General features: G+C 49.9%; 1 protein-coding gene across 1 annotated transcript; it reads right to left on the bottom strand.

Annotated features, from left to right (window-relative positions):
* Positions 1-4896: 4896 nt before the first annotated feature.
* KRT32 (keratin 32) lies at positions 4897-12774 on the bottom strand. Its single transcript, XM_008012719.3, has 7 exons — positions 12245-12774; positions 11480-11562; positions 11160-11316; positions 9657-9818; positions 9453-9578; positions 8192-8412; positions 4897-5620 (listed from the first exon to the last, which is right to left on the bottom strand). The coding sequence occupies exons 1-7, from the start codon at positions 12710-12712 to the stop codon at positions 5491-5493; spliced, it is 1347 nt and encodes a 448-aa protein (XP_008010910.3). The 5' UTR covers positions 12713-12774; the 3' UTR covers positions 4897-5490.
* Between the last annotated feature and the right edge of the window lie 570 nt (positions 12775-13344).

The following is a 13344-nucleotide window of genomic DNA, read 5'->3' as shown; positions in this document are numbered from 1 at the left end:
AGGGAGGTAAGGTACAAAAAAAAAAAGTGAGGCTGGGAACATAGCAGACTTGAATGCCAGGACAAAGAGCTTAGGCTTCATCCTATAGGTAGTGTCTGCTCCCCAGCACCCAGCACAGCGATCACTCATTGCTGGTGCTCAATAACTAGTGAATGAATGGTGGCATGTCCTTAAATAAGGCAGGATCTGGTTTGTGAAGAAATAAATCCATATCCCACTCGCAATCCTCTCATCATGGTCATCAGCAGTGATGCTTGTTGAATGGAACTTGCTGTAGAACGAAGTGCTTGGGCCCTTGACATCACAGTTGATTTCTGGCACCTTCAATCCATCTTCATGAATATTCATGGAACGCCATCTCCCCAGGCAACCCCTCCAATTCTCCCATCACCGGTCCTCAGCCCTCTCTTTCCATGCCCCTGATGCCAGAGCTCAAGGTCTCATCTTACTTTTTGTTGAAGCTCCTTAATGATCTCAAAGTGCGAGCAGTAATTGGAGCACATGTCAGGGCACTGCCGTTTGCTCCACTGCTGGCTCTCAGCACCCCCGCCCCCCGCCCACTTCTCATTCTCCTGCTCCAGCTGCTGCACCTCCTGCAAGTAGTTGGCCAGGCACTCACTTAGGAACTTCATGATCCGCTTCCCACTGCTGCTGAGGATGTCTTCACTGAACCGGCCACAGGTGCCCATGCTGGCAGGGATGTTCCTGGTCCCTGGCAGAGGACAGGCAGAGTGACTGCTGGCAGGGCCAGGCTGGACTGACCGTGAGCCACAGGTTCTAAGGAGATGGCTACTAGGTTGGTGACTCTCTTACAGGTGGGCCCCAGTCTTAGTGCTGGGATCTACAGACATTGGGTACAGAGTTTCCAGAGTGGCTGCTGGCCACAGCCTGCCTGGAGCAAGGAGCCTTCAAATGGCTCTTGCCAAAGCTTGGGGAGCAGGGATTTCTGCTTTAACTAGAAGCCATGGTCCTAGAAAGTTGAGTTGCAGATTGGTGACAAGGGCCAAGTGCTCAGGTGCGAGTGTTTCCTTGCCCAGAGCTTTTATTCACCTGCCATAGGAGCTTTCCCCCAATGAATCCTCATTTTTGCTGCCATCAGAACAACCCATCAGCATTTATTCAGTCCTCAGAAGTAGCTCCCCACTTTATGAAAGAAAGGGCTGACTTTGGACTTCTTGTTTACTGCCTTCTGTTGTGAAAAGAAATGTTAAATGTTTTCTCTTTAGAGATGCCCCATTGAAAAGTTAGGCTTTGTTCCCTGAGTGACTATCTGGCATCTCTCTAGGAGTGGCATTGGCTCTAAGATGAATCGTCCTCTCCACTGACCTTCAATACCCAAAAACGCCGGGTTCAGTGGCTCACTCCTGTAATCCCAGCAGTTTGGAAGGCCAAGGCGGGTGGATCACCTGAGGTCAGGGGTTTGAGATCAGCCTGGCCAACATGGTGAAACCCCATTTCTACTAAAAATACGAAAATTAGCCAGGCATGGTGGCATGTGCCTGTGGTCCTAGCTACTTAGGAGACTGAGGCACGAAAATCACTTGAACCCGGGAGGCAGAGGTTGCAGTGAGCCAAGATCACGCCACTGCACTCCAGCCTGGGCTACAGGACAAAACTCTCTCTCCAAAAAAAATATATATGAAATACAAAAAGAATATTATTTTATGATTTATTTTCCTGGTTATAGCCTGGAAGAGGCATATTCTTTTTTTGATCACATTCTAAAAGGTTACCTAACATAGTGGTGAGGAAAGATTCATTCAGTGCAACTCAGAGTCCACACACGGCCCCATCTCCCAGATGCCAAACCTGACTCCTGGATCTTTCAGGAAGCTGTCGCCCTCTGGCCAGTCTTCCCTGAATGGCAGTTCTGCCCATGGGCCCTCACTCCTACCCCCAGAAGAGGGTGCTTTCCACTAGGGCAGTGAGCAGCAGGGGTGAGGCCCAGACTCTTGAACAGCCTTGGGGAAAGTGGTGTCTTTGAAAACCACACCTATTTTTTCCAGTCCCACTCAGAGAGGATCCCTGATATCTGTGAGGGTTTCTCCAAAACATCAAATATGACAGAGGTTTTATGACTTGACCAGGGTCCTGCCTACATTTCCCTATAAACTCTTCCCCTATAAAGAGTTAATTAGATGCAAACGCTTTGATATGAGGAGAGAGTTTCTCTGAGAATCTCTATGCATGGTACACTGAGTCCAGTTCCCAAGAGATCCCTGTGCTGGTGGGGGATAAATGTTTCCCAAAGTCTATGCCCACAGCTTCATCCATCAAATAAGAGACAGGCTAGGCAGGAGGGTAGCTCGTGACACATCTGGCTTGAAGTACCATCCAGAGATAGAAGATGATGGGCATCACTTCCAGCAGAGGGGGTACTCCTGGCCCTGGACTGTGGGGCTTGGTTTCATATAAAAAGCTTTAACAGGCATCTGGGGAGTCAGACAGGTCTTGGCAAGTGGGAGGGACACACAGGTGTGGGAATGGGGACCGAGGTGGACTAGAACAATATGCACTGGGGAAACGGAGACTCTGGAAGTCCCCAGGGGGTCCAGGATCCAGGACTTCAGGCCCACAACTCCTGTGCAATCACTGCTGCTGAGGCTCTGGGCCACAGCTCAAGGTCTTTGATCTTACTGAGCCCAGTGCTCAAAGAAGGAGATTCTGAGTTTGGCAGTTGCTAGTGATGCTTTTTAAGAGAACTATATTCCCAGGAAGAAGTTTCAGCTTCTCAGAGAAAATGTCTCCCTTCTTTGGGAAATGAAAGAAAGGGAAAGGGGAAATGCGTATTAGCCTGAAATAATAAACCTAGGGTGCTTGGAGAAAGCATAAAGAGCTTGGAGAGACCTACGAGGCTTGGCGTCAAAACCCTTGGCTTCAATTCCCACCTGTTGGTTGCGTCTGTGAGCACATCTTTCCACCTCTCTGGGTCTGATATGACTCTTCTGTAAAACTGGGAAAGCAGGGCCAGATCATCTGGAAGGCTCCTTCTAGTTCTGACAGTCTAAGATAACTCTGTCCAGTAGAACTTTCTGCAGTTCATGATTGTGTTGTCCTATTTACTACCACTTAGCCACATGTGACGAGTGTAACTCAGGTGAACGTTTCAGTATATGCAGCCATATGTCGTTAGGAGCTACCACACTGGACAGAACAGGTCTAGGATTATAGAACCAAAGATTTGATCTGTTCAGTGTGTTGTTTATCAAGCTGAGCACTTTCCAGAAAAGTTTTGCACTGGGGTTGAAATTAAAGATTGTTGGTTTGCACGCAGTTATGAGAAAATCCAATCAGTCAGAAAATCCAATTAGCCCCTCTTTCTTGGTATTTCAGCTCCTTGAAATTTGACCCACCCCTCAACCAGGAACCACAGCTTGCTGAGCAGTATGTTCGTGTCCCTGCTGTCAAGCTAATGACCTTGTCTGCCAGGGATGCCTGCAGGATCATGTCTGGAGAGCCTGCAGGCAGCTTCGGGATCCAATCCATTTTTCATCATTTCTTGGCAAGACCAGAGGGAGGATACTTAATAGAAACATCATCTCAGCTCATTAAGGAAGAACTGTGTGTTTGGAGGGTGAGGTTCAGAAAGGTGTTCAAGATTCCTGTCCCCAGTTCTCTCCTCTTTACCTGCCATGGCCAATCCATTGCCAAGTCAGATCCGTCACAGTGTCTCTTAGATTGATTCCTTATTTTTCCATGATCCCTGACATTGTCTTACCTGAGACCCTGTTAGCTTCTTCCACAGCCTATCCCCTCCTCTCAGCCATCCTGTCTGTGTTACTTGGTGAAACTTTCTAAGATGCCACTCCAGTCATGTCATCTTTAGGCTCAAATCCTGCAGCAGCCCTCCCACTGCCTTCAGGAGAGAGTCCAGAGTCCAGGCTCTTTGTGAGGTACCCAAGGCCCCCCTACTATCTGATGTCTTTCTACCATTTCAGCTTCATCCCCAACAGCCTCTCACAGGAACCCACTGCTCCAGCCAGCAAGACCCCTCAAGGCCTTCCAACAGTGATCCCTGCTCTCTTGAAGATCCCCACGCACTTACTTGCCTATCTGGTGCCCTGTAGACCTTCTATTCAACCTCTAAGACCCATTTCAAATGCCACCAGCTACAAGAAGCCTTTCAGATCCTCTCAGCCTAAGACTCTCTCCCAATATTGACTAGTGTTTACTCTTTCTGGGTAGGAATTTGGCAGTTAGAATGGTCAAAATAACACTGCTATGCAGCTAGACTTGGGTTTAAGTCTTTGTTCTTGCATGTAACCTTCAACAACTGACGTGACCACTCTATGCCTCCACTTCCATGTCTAAAATGGATACTATGCGTACCTTACAAGGTGGTCATGAAAACTGCATAAGTTAATTTATGTAATATGCTCCACACAGTACTTGCATTATAAGTGCTCAAGAAGTAGTAACCATTGTCATTATTATTATTATTACTGTTACTATTATATAGCTCTTATGAAGAAAGGAGTGGGGTCTTATGCACACGGGTCTTAGCTCCTCCTGTAATTACAAGTGTTTGAATGGTGGTCATCACATGCATTTTTTATGCCCCCTGCACTCAGCTGTAGTTTGCAAATAGTGAGGACTGTGAATATGAATCTCTAGAGCCCAAAGGCCTCGATTTCAGTCCTGGGTCCGCCACTTACAAGCTGTGTGACTTTGGGCGAGTTTCTTAACTCCTCTGGGCCTCCGTTTCCTCATTTACAAAATGGATGAAATAATGGTCTCTTTTTCATGGATTGTTGCAAGGATTAAATGAGGCATTACTGACATTGTGTCTGGGAGCTCTCCCCTGGACTAGCCAGCCCCTAATGCAGAACCTGCACCCAGTAGCTGCTTATTGAAGATATTTTGAAAGAATGAATGATCCCATTGTACCAGCTGTAATGAGATTTAGGGGTGGGTTTATTACGGTATGATTCTCAATTACAGTAATTTGGCCTAGGTTTCTGGCATAATTATCTCCCTCCTCTCTTTGTTCTTTTATTACTTGGCTCTAGAGTAATTGATTAGTTTTAACTAGTTTATGGCATGAGGCCTTTTTAGTGTACACCTCTCAAGCCTCTATGGAAGCAGAAGGAGCATAAAAATAAATACAGAATTTGCCCCTTCCTCTTGAGCCCAATTGAGTAGGATTGGCCTGTGGATGCAGCAGCGTAAGTGACAAAGAGAGACAGACATGTTTGCAAGGCCATTGAGTGCAGCTCTATTTGCCAGTTAACTAACAACACATGCTCTTTGAGGCAGCACAGACAACCAGAAACATCACCAAAGAGGACAGTTCACCCATTGAAAAAAGAGGCAGTTTTGAGGTGATGAGGGCTTGAGCACACCCTGGAGTATCAGAGCTTGTTGCAGGTGATCCACAGTCCTGCTCAGGGTCTTCCTTGCTGGCTGGGGCTGGCCCAGCTCTTTTGGTGGCCACTGAATACCAGGCTGCCCAGCCCCAGGCCCTCCAGGATCCACCAGCACAAAGGGGCTTCAGTAGCGGCCCTGGGGGCAGGGTGAGCAAGGCACGCCGACGATGCGTGGCACACAGACGGTGCGGGGCACACATGGGGAGGGCACACACGGGGCGCAGGAAGGAGTGGAGCACGGGTTACAGGGCAGCCTGCAGAAGAAAGTCACAGAGGGACAGGATTAGTAGAGAAGGCCCACTCGGCCACAGGTCCTGCCAATTCTCCCCTCGGATGCCTCTCAACCCCATCTACCATGCTTCCTCTGCTCAGCCTCCCTGGTCCCAGCCTCCGCCATCTTTGCCTGAGTCACCTCATGGCCTCCTAACTGATCTCCCCAAGCCAGCTTGGGCCCCGCCTAACCACTGTTCACTTAGTAGCCACAGCAATCTTCTATAGTCACAAATCCAGTTATGTCCCTCCCCTGCCTAAAACCTTCAGTGGCTTCCATTTAAGCTCAGGATGAAAAGCAGCTTCCTCTGGAAGCCATCATTCTCAGCAAACTAACACAGGAACAGAAAACCAAACACTGCATGTTCCCACTCATAAATGGGAGTCGAACAATGAGAACACATGGACACAGGGAGGGGAACATCACACATTGGGGCCTGTCGAGGAGTGATGGGAGTAGGGAGGGAGAACATTAAATCAAGTATCTAATGCACGCAGGGCTTAAAACCTAGATGACTGGTTGATAGTTACAACAAACCACCATGGCACATGTATATCTATGTAACAAACCTGCACATTCTGCACATGTATCCCAGAACTTAAAGTAAAATAAAATAAAATAAAGAAAAGCAACTTCCTTAATAGGACCTCCATGACCCTGCTCCCACCTCTTGCCCCAGCCTCACCTCATAGCTCCGTTGCTCTCGGAGCTGCAGGTACTCTGACCTTCCTCCAGCTCCTGCAGGGACTGTGCTGCTCAGGCCACAGGCCTTATGCCCTGTGCCATACATCTCTGGAACCCTCTTCCCTCTCCACTCACCTACATTTCTTCTCTTGTTTAAGAGCTCAACTCAACTGTCACGTCCTCCTTGAAGCCTCCCCTGCCTCTCTGAGACAAAGCCCCCATGGTACATGTAACTCCTTTCATCGTGATTAGTAATCATTCTATTATGGTCTGTCTCCCCTGCCAAGCAGTGAGGCCAGCAGCCACAGACACATGCCCACCCTGCTTCATAGAATAGGCACCTAATAAGAATATTTGGATCAGACAAAATAATAAATGAATGAAGAATGAATACATGGTGAAAGGAAAAAGGATGATCTCAGAGACTGATGGGCATGCGCTCAAAACCAGGACCAACACACTGGATGCTGGATGGAAACCCAGTAGCTCAGAGAACCAACGGGAGGCCTGAGGATCATGTGCAACCTGAAATGTGTTCCATTTGCCTGGCAGTATATATTTTCTTTAATTTGTTGAAAATACTTAAGAATCAGGAGAATTTGACATTTTTTAAAATCCAGATTCTCAGTTTCCCTGAAACTATCGGAAGATCAGCAATACTGGACCTGCTTCTCACACAGTAGAAGTGGCCCTGAGGGCATGCCACTGCCTGGATTGGACAAGACAAGAGCTTTCTGCCTTTCCACCATCTCCATATGACCCATGTCATTCATGCATGGTAATGGCCTGGTCCTTGCAAATGTTTGACACAACACTTGCCCTGAAGTTATAGATTCTGAATAACAGAGAAGCAAAGCCAAATGCGGAATAAGAAATAGCTACAACAGTCGTCAGCCCACTGGGTGTCCACGGCCCAGAGGTACCCTGCATTCAGACAGCCAGCAAGTCCTGCTGATTCTACCTGCACAGTGTCTACAGCTGATGCCTCTGCTGCCCTAACTCAGGCCCTCCCCATTGCTTACCTGGGCTGTGGCCAGGGCCTCCTGGACAGCTTCCCTGCCTGGTTCCCCTCCCTCTACTCAGTTCTTCCTGCTGCTATCAGGGCCATCTTTCTGAAGAACAGCTTTGAGCTTGAGAGACATTTACCAAGCATCTACTATGTGCCACGTACAAGGAATAAAAATGTATTATAATGTCTCTGCATTCTAGATGTCTACCATCTAGTGGAGAAGACATGCAGTAAATTCTCTCATTTCCTCCTCAAAACAATAGTAAGGCCTTCCACTCGCCTATAAAATAAAACTCTCCCTTCCCAGCATGACCCGTGTCGTTCTCCATAAATGGGCACCGGCTGATCTTGCCTGTCCTGCTCCCCAGCAGGGCTCAATTACGCAAGGCTTCCTATTGTCCTCCCGACATGCCAAAATCTCCCTTCGGAGAGCAATGGAGCTATCAGGTGAGGCTAGGGTAACAGGCAGGAGCAGGATCATGCAGGTCCTATTAACAAAGCTGCTTTTCATCCTAAGCTCCCGATATGCCATGACCTCCAGCCACCTGTCTCCCTATCTCCCTAAACATATGGAAATGATGGGAGGGCAGATGCCCTGTCTTCCTCTGTCTTGGTGCCCTCCATAGCACCTGCCCCATTGTGGGTACTTAATGAGACAGAGTAGTCTCCGAGGGGTCTGGTTCAGGATGGCAGCATGAACACAACTGCCTGACTTCCTTCAGAGCATACCAGCTTCTTAATGGCTCCATAGTAAGGACAGGGTTCGAAGCTGATGGTCCCTCAAGGGTAGATCCAGTTGCTTCCTATAACCTCCCAGAATCCCTGCCCACATATCTGTGAGCCTCAGCTGGGCCTGCGTACTTGCTGTCCTCGCTCTCCAGCAGACTCCGGTACGTGTTGATCTCACTCTCCAGCCGGGCACGGACGTCCAGCAGCACCTGGTACTCCTGGTTCTGCCGCTCCAGGTCAGCCCGGATCTCGGCCAGCTGGGCCTCCACGTTGGTGATCATGTACTGCATCTGGGCCAGCTGGGAGCTGTAGCGGGCCTCGCTCTCTGTCAGTGTGTTTTCCAGCGAGTCCCTCTAAGGCAACGGAAGACATAACCATGAGGAAGGGAGCTGTTTACCATGGCCTGCTTCAGAAAGAACCAAGAAGAGCCAAATCTCCCTCTGATGCTGGGAATGAGCCCTCCCTACATCAGTCACTTTGGAAACGGAAGCCCAGAAAGGTCAAATAACTTGTTCAAGGGTAAACAGCTGATACATGATGGAACCACAGTTTCTACTCGTAAATCTAATTCTAAATCCCTCCTTCCTTCCTTCCTTCTGCAACCTTTGTCTGGCTTCAGGCTTTAGATCTGAGATTTCCCAAGTACCTCCCTGCTGGCATCATTTAAAACAGTGTTTTCAAACTTGGCTGCACATTAGCACCACATGGAAGCCCTCAAAAAAAATACCTACGACCGGCTGGGCGCAGTGGCTCACGCCCGTAATCCCAGCACTTTGGGAGGCCAGAGTGGGTGGATCACCTGAGGTCAGGAGTTCGAGACCAGCCTGGCCAACATGGTGAAACCCCATCTCTACTAAAAATACAAACATTAGCAGGGCATGGTGGTGCAAGCCTGTAATCCCAGCCACTTGGGAGGCTGAGGCAGGAGAATCACTTGAACCCAGCTGCGGCAGAGGTTGCAGTGAGCTGAGATCATGCCACAGCACTCCAGCCTAGGTAACAGAGTGGGACTCCATCTCAAAAAAAAAAAAAAAAAAAAAAAAAACCCATGATCAGGCCCCACCTCCAGAGACTCTGGTTCAGTTGGTCCAGAGAAGAACCTGGGCATCAGGATGGGTGATACTGAGATCCATAGGTTTGGAAGGGCAGGCTAAGCACAGAACAAGCCTTCTTGTGAAGTTGAGTTTGACAGTGTCCACCTAACCCATGTCTGATTTGAAACATTGATCTCTGAGCTGGATCTCGGAAGAAACCTCCCTCCAGGAAAAGTCAACAGGATGAGCATCCATGGTGGCCGAAATCTGGGCCTCCTCTTCCTCTTTCCTGGGGACCTGCATCTATGCTCAGTGCTGCCTGGGATCCAGAGGGAGGGTGCCCACCCAGCAGCTCTCACCAGGCTGTGCTGGGCCTGCAGCTCAATCTCCAGCGTGTTGACCGTGCGTCTCAGGTCAATGATGTCTGACTGGTAGTTCTGAAGCTGCTCAGAGCTTGTAGCCACCTGCTGGTTAAGCTCCTCCATCTGCAGTGGGGGGAAGGAGAAGGCTGGAGTCCCTTCCTAGGGACATGGAGGAGGCCACCCCCACTGTGAGAGGCTCACCTGCATATTGAACCATTCCTCGACATCCCTGCGGTTGGCCTCCACCATGGTCTCATACTGACACCGCATCTCCTCCAGCACCCTAGTCAGGTCCACCGGGGGTGCGGCATCCACCTCAATGTTAAGGCGGTCCCCAAGCTGGCATCGAAGGGACCCGACTTCCTGAAAAGGCACAGGAGCTCCAGGCAAGTGCGACAATCCTATGATCCCGGCTTACCTCCCCAGGGAGACATGAAAAGATGCAACAAAAGTTGCTAAAGATTGAAACATTAGATGGCCCCCAAGGACTGCCGTCCACTCGGCAGCATCCCAGTGCTCTTCAAACTCCAGCTGAATACCCCTGTGATGGGAACCTCACTGTAACACAACACTTCCTACCACTTTGGCAGAATCCAAAAGCAGCACCCGGGTTTGTTTGATGCATTTGGGCTAAAATGGGAAACCGGTCCCCCTAGTATTCCCAGTCACCCTCCGTGCCTGTGTTCATCCTGGGAGGAGGGTAGCAGGAGCCTGGCTTGACTAGTTAAAGGCCCGAGTTAGGGCAGCTGTCTCCCAGGCTTGGCTGCCAAAGAGGGAAAGTTGTCACTGAGGCTGCCAGGGTGTGTGATAACTTCTCATTAGTGGCTTCTTGGTGCCATTCCCGGTTCTCTGATTTGAGCGAGATGAGTCAGGCACCCGAGGGTGCTTGGTGAGTATGTGGTGACTGATTGTTACTTTACACTTAAGCCTGAGGAAACCCAGCCAAGATTCAGAGACACTTGTCCATTCAAATCCCAAGTCAAGAGGCTGAGAGTCAACCAGGGAGGAGGGAAAAAAACGCCATGGCTCAGGTGGGCTTGGCAGCACACAGGTGCCCAGAGCAGAGGGCTTCCCTCTGAGAAACTTCAGGAGATAGGAAAAATCAGAAAATAAAGGGTTTGCCTATGGCTTCAGCTTGAGCATTTTATATACAAACAGAAGAGAGGACAAAATAAGGATGGGGGCAAAAGGAGGAGACCACTGCAGCTCTACTCCCTCTCAGAAAAGATAGGACTGCTTCTGAGAGTTTAGCCGGGCAGAGATGGACAGGCCATTCGACGTGAGATCTGGAACATAACTCACCCTGGCACCACTGCACCACTCTACCTCTGCTGTGTGGCTCTCGAGAGAAAACAAATTCAGTCGCCACTAGTGAGTGCTTGGCAGTCACACTAGCCCAGGAAATGCAGAAGGGAAGGGGGCTACATTTCTGAGCATTGACCAAGTGGCCGGTGTTTCATACCCATGCCTTGGGGATTTCCATGATGGATATCCTATCCGTTAAATCCTCACAATAAGCCTGCGTGAGAGTGTTGTCCCTGTTTCACAGGTGAGGAGGCTCAGGAAGATTCTGTAAATTGGGCAAAGTCACTGAAACAACATGTGGCAGGCTTGGGAATTTCAACCCACGCCTATCCAACCCCATACCCCACGTTCTTCCCCCTCTGCTTCCTGGGGCCACTTCAGCGGGACTTCCAGCCTCACCTCCTCATGGTTCTTTTTGAGGCACATCAGCTCCTCCTTCAGGGACTCCACCTGGGCCTCCAGGTCAGCCTTGCACAGAGTGAGATCATCCAGGATCCTGCGCAGGCCATTGATGTCGGCCTCCACTAGCTGCCGCATGGCCAGCTCCGCCTCATACCTGCACAAGGACAGGGTCAGCAACCGAGGGTGGAACTGAATGCAGAACTCAGGAAGGCCTTAAACTGCCGGCACTTTCCAACCCTCCGTGAAACTAATGGAAAGCTGCCCCAGAGCCTATGAGGACAGTACCTCCCCCACTCCAACCCCCTGGCCAAACTCACTTTGCCCTGAAGTCATCAGCAGCCAGTTTGGCGTTATCAATGTTCACGACCATCCTGGCGTTCTCTGCCTTGGTACACAGAATCTGTAGGCCAAGGCACATGGAAAGGGTTAGTTCAGGATAAGAAGGAGGAAAAAGAACCGAAATGAAGAGAAGACAGCAGCAAAGGTAGGATCCAGCAGCCCTGCAGCCATCCCTGCAGAAGTTCCTCTTCCCTGGAACTCTGGGAGATATTTAGTGAATTGCTAGTCCTAGGAGAACTTGAGGTGTATTTTTTAAGAACCTGGAGCTTCATAAATTCAAATTCCCCATTTTGGATGCTCTGAGCAATGTGGAAGGAAAGAATCTCATGTCTGAAGTCACTCATGTGACAGTTCAAAGGGTCTTTGGCATTTACTGAAAACTCCCCGTGGACCAGGGGCTGTTCCAAGCAGTTGACCTGCATCATCTCATCGAATCCTTTTGACAACCCCATTAGATAACGACCATTATTATCCCTGTTTTACAGATGAGAAAACTGAGGCCTGTGGAAAGGATGGGACCTCCCAAAGTCATGCAATGAGGCAATGGTAGAACCAAGACTAGATCCCAGATCTCTTCATATGAAAGCCTCTGGCTGAGTGCTCAAATTATAAAATAACCCTATGCCCTAGGGAGGTCTCTTTGTCTTGAACATAGCTTAATAAGCTAACAAGATTCCAAGCTGGAATGCCGACTAGTCCAGATCCCTTCCCAGAGAGCCTGTTCACCTCACCGCTGCCCTTACCTTCTGCTGGAGCTCCTCAATGGTCCTGAAATGAGACTGGTAGTCAGGAGTCATGGTGAGCACCTGGGAGTGAGAGGCCTCTTGGATCCTGCTCTCCAGCTCCGCATTCTCCTGCTCCAGCTGCCGCACCTTCGTCAGGTAGCTGGCCAGGCGCTCGTTCAGGAACTGCAAGGTTTCCTTCTCATTGCCATTGAAGGCCCCTTCGCAGTACCAGCTGCCAGGGCCCGTGGAGCTGGAGATGCCACTGGCTGCCCGGCGGGAACTGGATAGATAGGTTTTGGAGAGGCAGCTGGCTGGCCGGAAGGTGGTGGGCATGCAGACAGAAGGCAGGCATGCCATGGGCTGGCAGACATAGCCCAGGCACAGCTCAGGCCGGCAGTTCACGCTGCTAGAACAGATCGAGGCAGGCCGGGGGCAGCTCTTGAGAGAGGCTTGCAAGTTGTTGGTGACACAGCAGGCGGATGTCATGTTGGGGAGGCCCTTTCTCCTCAGCCACAGCTGCCTGGATGTCTACAGATCCCCATGCTGCCCGGGCCATTTTATGCCCTTGCAGTGAGGGGGCTCATGATAGAAATTCATCATTGGGTGGTGTTGATGTTTACACCCAGCCCAAGAGGAAGCTGCTAATTAATTTGTAATTTGGTTTCCAATAAGGAGTTCCCTTCCTCATAAAAGAGGCCAAACTTATCATTTGGCTAAAGCAGAAGTCTGGGTTCCTGTCATTGATCACCATGAGAGAGCTTCAGGACACATCTTCAAAGGGTCACCTGCATGCCTAGGCCCTCATTAATAGGGAGGGCCCCCCAGGAGACCGCCACAACCCAGCCTGTGCCTCCATTGGCTTTGCCCACTGCACCCCCGCCTGCTCCAGCCCTGAGAAGCCTGCAGGTCTGTGCAGCAGTGGCTGCCTCTTTTAATGAAAGCATTCCCCATGGGAAGAGGCCTGGTTATTTAACAAGGAGATTTGTGGGTGGTAGAAACTGCCCCGATACTGGCAGCAGCATAAATCCAGCAGAAAGGAACAGGAACCTCAGAGGCTTCCTAACAGGCATCATCTTCCTGCCAAGGGGAAGAAAATAATATCAGTAGGGAGAGAATGA

Source organism: Chlorocebus sabaeus, chromosome 16 (genome assembly GCF_047675955.1).
Source record: "Chlorocebus sabaeus isolate Y175 chromosome 16, mChlSab1.0.hap1, whole genome shotgun sequence".
NCBI classification, from domain to species: domain Eukaryota; kingdom Metazoa; phylum Chordata; class Mammalia; order Primates; family Cercopithecidae; genus Chlorocebus; species Chlorocebus sabaeus.
The sequence above is the reverse complement of the archived record's forward strand: the minus strand, read 5'-3'. Positions and strand labels throughout refer to the sequence as shown.